Source organism: Drosophila ficusphila, unplaced genomic scaffold, assembly GCF_018152265.1.
Source record: "Drosophila ficusphila isolate 14025-0441.05 unplaced genomic scaffold, ASM1815226v1 contig_412, whole genome shotgun sequence".
Classification (NCBI taxonomy): Eukaryota; Metazoa; Arthropoda; class Insecta; order Diptera; family Drosophilidae; genus Drosophila; species Drosophila ficusphila.
In genome coordinates this window covers 3494439-3500945 of record NW_025064326.1, presented here as the reverse complement: position 1 = coordinate 3500945, position 6507 = coordinate 3494439, and the positions used below count along the sequence as shown (strand labels likewise).

The 6507-nt window shown below is 36.9% G+C and overlaps 1 protein-coding gene across 1 annotated transcript; it reads right to left on the bottom strand.

Annotated features, from left to right (window-relative positions):
- Positions 1-2881: 2881 nt before the first annotated feature.
- Positions 2882-3435, bottom strand: LOC108094125 (general odorant-binding protein 56d). Its single transcript, XM_017194547.2, has 2 exons — positions 3341-3435; positions 2882-3290 (listed from the first exon to the last, which is right to left on the bottom strand). Exons 1-2 carry the CDS (start codon positions 3401-3403, stop codon positions 3003-3005), a joined length of 351 nt encoding a protein of 116 aa, XP_017050036.1. The 5' UTR covers positions 3404-3435; the 3' UTR covers positions 2882-3002.
- Positions 3436-6507: the final 3072 nt, after the last annotated feature.

The following is a 6507-nucleotide window of genomic DNA, read 5'->3' as shown; positions in this document are numbered from 1 at the left end:
GCTTCTTCATTTCGCAGATAGTGTTTTTCTTAAGTTTTCAAATATTGCATCTACCTTTTATACACATTTTTGTTGGGCACCTTCTGTACGCACATTAAAAGTTTCACACTTGTTTGTCCCACTCATTATAATTAATGTGGCATTTATAAAGCATTTAAAAATCTTTTTTCAAAATTCACCGAAATGGTTCGGTTTCGATTACGGTCTAGAGTACGGATTCCCCTCTCATTTTGTGTTCTACGTTCTCCCCAATAATAATTATACACTAGTAAACCCTGCGAACTCAGTTTCGCCAGTTTCGTTTGGTGATTAAAAGATGCAGAAAGTGTTTTTTTGTTTTATATATAAAAGGGAAAAATTTTAGTTGTGCTTCTCTAAGTAAATAAAAGTGAATCCAAAGTAAGCACTGAATCGAAGCGTTGTACGTGCCCGCAAATGATGCGTTTCATTGAAGTGCTCTTTGGAAAAGGAAATTTTTGTTTTTTGGCCTGACGTTAACACAAGCGAAGCGGATCCCAACTTGTGAATTCGCAATGTATGACTGCCCAAGTGAAAAACAATGATTTTCTAAATTTTTCCCGCAATTGTTAATGTCATTGCGAACACATGGCGAACTGGAAATTGCCATCGTTTGAAGTCAAACGGATGATCAGTCGGAATCATTGGTATTCGAGGAAAGCAAACGTTTTCATCTGCGTACTTTCCGTTAATAATGGTTGCCCCACTCAATAAGTCTTTTTACCGAAAGTCCTGTCCTGTTAACTTTTGGAAATTAGCTGTAACAAGTAGACCATTTGTTCTCTTACGTCGCCCAATATTTTTTGCTCCTCCGCGAAGACGCAGCATTTCATATCTTTGTAAACGTACTCTTCTGGCATTTACTGTACTACGATCTATGTTCAAACAACGCCGTCTTCCAAACATGACTTTATAATTTCTGTACAAAATTTACTCAGCTCAAAAATAATAAATATTTTTTTAACGTATTGTGAATCTAAACCATCTTTAAACCCCCTGGAATACACACAAAAAAAAAATCAGCCAAATCGGTCATGTAATGTCGTGACAACGGAAAACGGGTTTCATTTTGATAGAGAGTATAGAGATAGATAGAGTATATATTATAGATAAAGCGAAACCGTAGGCGCACATTAAAATCTTTATTAAGTTTTAACAAAGGTTAAATGATCTATCCTTTTCCTCCACCCTAATTGAAAAGCTTATAGGATTATAGCCAAGCGGCTTTGTAATTATTTTGGCAATTGATATTCTGAACGTATTTTCCACATTTATCGGCGATCTTTATAGGGAATATCGACACCATGTGCTTTGTTCCAATAGCACTTCATGAAGGCCAAGTCTTCTTTTTCTAACGGTTTGCCTCCAAATATATAATCTTCGGCCTTCTTTTTAGGTATCTTGGCGATTTCGGCACATTCGGCCGAAGCTTTTTTTTGTTGTTCTTGTGGCGGCTGAAAACACGAAACATTTTAAAAAGCCAAAGCCTGGCATTGTATGACTTACCTGGGCAGAGACTGCTAAAACTAACAAGCCAACCAGGAATACGGCAACAAGCAGCTTCTTCATTTCGCAGATCGTGTTTTTCTTCAGTATTTAAATATTGCAGCTTCCCCTTAAATACCTTTCGGTTGCCCAACACCTTCTGTACGCACATTAAAAATTTCACAGTTGTTTGTCCCACTCATTATAATAAATATGGCAATTATATAAGTAAGCGGCACTCCAAAAATCGTTTGGCCAAATTCACTAAAGTGTTTTGGTTTCGATTAAGATCTACAGTTCGTATATTCCTCTCATTTTGTGTTTTACGTCCTCCCCAATAATTATTTAACATAAAACGAAACCGTAGGAGCACATTAAAACCTATATTAAGTTTTTACAAATGCTTAGCTAAGTTACTGATGGTAATTTATTGTGGCTTAAATGCTCTATCCCTTTCCTCCACATTAATTGAAAAGTTAATAGGATTAAGGGATGCGGACGTGTAAAAATTCTGAACCGCTTTTTCACATTTATCGGCGTGATTTAATGAACAGCAGTTATGTTCTTCTCTTTAAGTACAATATTACATTTATCTTTTAACCTCCAAACACTTTCGAGGCATAGCACCCAACGAAGTCCGAGTATTGTATGTTTTTGAACGCTTCGCCACTGATCACAAGATTTTCGGCTTCCTTTATAGGTATGTTGTATTCTTGAGCACATTCAGCCACAATTCGTGCTGTGTTTGGAGGTAGGGGCTAAAAAAAGACATTTTGAATAGCCGAAGCTTAGCTTTGTATGACTTACCCTAGCAGACTCTGCTAGAACTAAAAAGCCAACCAAGAAAACAGAAACAAGCAGCTTCTTCATGTCGCAGATCGTGGTTTTCTTCAGTATTTAAATATTGCAGCTTCCCCTTAAATAATTTTTGTGGCCCACCACCTTTTGTACGCACATTAAAAATTTCACAGTGGTTTGTCCCACTCATTATAATTAATGTGGCAGTTATATAAGTAAACGGCAGTCCAAAAATCCCCCAAGATATAATCGTTGAAAGTTTTTTTTATTATTTTGCACGTTACCTTAATTTACTTTTTAGGAGCTGTCCCTATATTTTTAAGCTATTAAATCAATCACTGTTAATGTGTGGGTAGACCTTACTCGTACATTTATAATTTTAGATATTTCATGTTCACCTGTCACCAAACTTAACGAGATTCATTGTTGCCTTAGCTCCTTAAGGAGATGATGAGTTAAAGTTCTATTTGAATCAAAATCATCACTCATCTGTGTTTTGGTTTCAATTACGGTCTAGAATTTTCATTCCCCTTACATTTAGAGTTCGCCTTTCTCTCGAACAATTACATTAAACTATTTATTTAAGTTTTAAGATTTATTAAGCTATATAGCTTGTGTGAATTTATTGTGGCTAAAAAGATAAATCATTTTTGTTTTTACATTAATTCACCTTTGAAATCCTGAAAGGATCCACGCATTCATCACAAAATTCTTTTCACAATTTTAAGGATGCACTCGAACTTCTGAAAGGCGTCGTCGCAGTCATCGGCGTTCTTGAAGAAATCGCATTTATTTTGTTGTCCTTCTAGTACATTTCTATTTTTTTCGAATATATTTGCTTTCTCCGCAAAGCATTTTATAAAGCACTTTATTTCTTTAGTTTTTCTTATAAGGAATGGGCCCGTTACAACACTCATGGCTAGCTTTAGAGGAACTCTTTGCTCTTTGGCACATTGGGCCGCATATACTGCTGCTTCTGGGATTAGGCCCTGAAAAAAAGACATTTTAAATAAGCAAAGCCTGGCATTGCATGACTTACCGCAGCAGAAGTTGCTTGGACTAAAAAGCCAACCAGGAATACGGAAACAAGCAGCCTCTTCATTTCGCAGATCGTGTTTTTCTTTAGATTTGAAAAAGTGCAACGTTCCCTTAAATACTATTTGGTGCACATTTACTGCTTGAACATTCAAAATTTCACAGTTGTTAGTCTCATTTAACAAATATAGTGGTTCAATAGGTAGTAGTCTACTTGTTTTGGCCAAAATGTACTGAAATATAATCAGAAAAATGTATGCTCTACAAATGAATTTAGCATATTATACGTTACTTTTCCTTCAGTTAGTTAGATTAAATATTATGTTAAATAGGGAAATCCCTAAAATGAGCTCCTTCAAAAAGCACAGTTTCCTTAAACCTATTCTATGGTTAATTACCCTTAAGACGAATCAACTGAATTACATTCACCTGCTATCATCTAAATTATTATAATTTCGATTTCACTATGCCAACGACTTAAAATAGTAATTACAATCCCGTGTTGCCCCTATAAAAACGTCACATATGCTTATTTTTCGATCGCCTCTGCGGTTGGTGATCAAAATTGCACGAATTCGTTTTTAATGGCTTCCCACCTCCGATCCACCTTTAATCCCCTTGTTACTTTTAACAGTTGCATCTTTTTTGTGCTCCTGTTGCGGTTTTTGCATTTAAAATGAATCCCATTTGCTGTCAGATGGAGCTGCAGCTATCTTAATTATTTGTGTGTGGCCGGCACTCGTTGTTAACAGCATGGAAATACATTGAATGCCATAACTACAAGCAAATGGCCAAAAACTGTGTCCGGGGATGTGCGTTCGTTCGCCATGAGCTGTCAATTCTTCGGCGGGATTTTTACCCGTCCCGCAGTCGTCTGAACTATGGAAAAAATGGCAACAGGAACAATCTGCAGTCCTGACGCTGACAGTTATGATATGGCAGGACACGAGGACACAAAAGGATGGCGCCGGCAAAAAATTGAAATGGCATTGCATTGCAATTAATCAAATGGCGAAACAGATAGCTTAATTTGTTTACGTTTTGCCCTGAAACGCCATCCAACCCAATCCAAAAGCCAACTCCATTGTCCGTTGTCCGTTGGCTGTCCGTTAGCTGTCCGTCTCTTGTCCGCCAATGTCATTAGCATCGTGATTACCTCTACATTTTTAATGCGCTTTCGTTTGTTTGCCCACATGTGCTAATTATCCTGGGATGCCCTTCATTCAAACAAATTAATGATATATTAATTATTCGACAAATAAACAAAAAGAAGTATACCTTCAAGCTGATTTAAATTAAAGTTTGACGCATTCCAAAATTAAAAACATGAGTAGGTACTTATGTCAATATTTAATTGTTTGTTAGGCTACTTGTAACAAGAGTTTTCTTTTATTTTTGTAGCTCTTCGTTATATCGAAATTTAAATTAACCTTACTTTACAGCTCAAAAGGATATAATTGTACTTTACTCTCTTTTCGGCATTTTATCATTAACGTTGTTTGAACAGATTCGGGTGCAAGGCAAATGCAGTTCTCATTAACATTCCGAATTTTCAGAACCATTTCACAGCGCATATTTAGTACAGCAGCGGAAGGGCAAACTCATTTGAACTTTGTATCAAAATAAAATATTGAATTAGGCGCACACAAATGGGCCAAATGAACTTTCGGTCTGCTGCTCTATTGGAAAAATCGGAGCATGTGCAATATTTAGTGCACTTAAAGAGCAACCATTTGCATAATGAGGGAATGATAGAAAAACTATTTTCGTACCTAAACCATGAACACAAATAGCCGTAAACAAAGTAAATGGCATTGGGATGTGGTGTTTCTGCCCGAAGAGCTGTTCAATTAATATGCGTTGGTCCATGCGGCGTATGCGTAATGCCGGAATGCCAAATAAGGTAAAATGAATTGTCCGATGGTTTCACTAACTAAGCGCATAATGCTTTGCTGTATTCAATGTTTATTTGCCCGGGCCACAAAGGGGTTTTATTGATTCCCTAGTCACGGTTTTTGGCAACCGAAAGCAATTAAACGAGCTCTAAAACATTCGCTGTTTGGCTGCGGACTAACAAATATTTTTTAAAGGTTTTCACTCATTTGTCTAGACCGACAAAGCCGTGAAAGACAGCCAGACTCACTGGCATACATATGCAAATTTGAGCCCCCATTCGAAGCGTCCTCCCATATAAATCACATAAATATTCACATTTATTTTCATTTCCAACGCTTTCCCCTATTTTTGTTTCATTCCGTTTTCGAGGTACCAAAGAGTCCTAAATTTACATATTCATTTTGCTCCACATTTCATTCTTTCCGCGTTCCCTCCCATTTTTTTTTTTTTTTTTTTTTTGTGGAAAAAGCGAGTGGTGGCACTTAAAAAGTCGTTACAAGGTGCAAAAGTTTTCTATGTCAAAATATACAGCCGAGAGAAGCAGAGACAATGACACTGAAGTACGGAAAATGGGAAATGGTTGTGGGGAAATGGGCTTTCATAGTTTCCCGCATATGTCAATAGTGCTGCAAAAAAATATGGAGGCACACACACTTTTGACCCATTTTGAATTTCAAAGGCCAGGAGATATATCAGTCATCAATTTGGATGGGCAAAAAATGATAACAAAAATTTCCATTTAATTGGCCAAAACGGAAAACTGCCACAGAAAGTTTAAAGCTTTTCCAAAAATTTCCCTTTGCCCAACACACACACAGCGCAGTTTAAGCTGAAGATGTGTGGGAAAAGTTTGGACCAAACATTTTATAACTTTTCCATGGGGCCAATATTGAGTTACCTCAGCAAAGATTTAACTTCAATCAGCACCCACACAAACAAACTCGGAAAAGTCCCTTGCAATCAATTTCAAATTTCGCCCGGTCTCATTTGCCTGGGCATAAATTACTTATAAGCCATTCATTTATTACACCTATCGGCAAACTACACAAAATTGACAGCTTAATGATTTGTTCATAACTTCGCCAATGGGTCCTTATTTATGCGAAACTTGGACGTTCGCAGAGGCTGTAAATGGTAATTAGAAAAGTTGTCTTCGTATATGTTTCACTAAGCTCTCCGGGGATTAAATCAATCCGGAAAGTTTATCGGACAAATTATATGAGAGCATGGCTGAGATTGGCTTACAGAAAATATAATTATATAAACAGTAAGGCA

What these genes read in the sequence shown, in the direction of transcription:
- LOC108094125 (XM_017194547.2), bottom strand. Translation starts at nt 3,403, where the DNA reads ATGAAGAGGCTGCTTGTTTCCGTATTCCTGGTTGGCTTTTTAGTCCAA. An exon ending in TCCAAGCAACTTCTGCTGCG is followed by an intron (nt 3,291 to 3,340) that starts GTAAGTCATGCA and finishes TCTTTTTTTCAG; the next exon opens with GGCCTAATCCCAGAAGCAGC.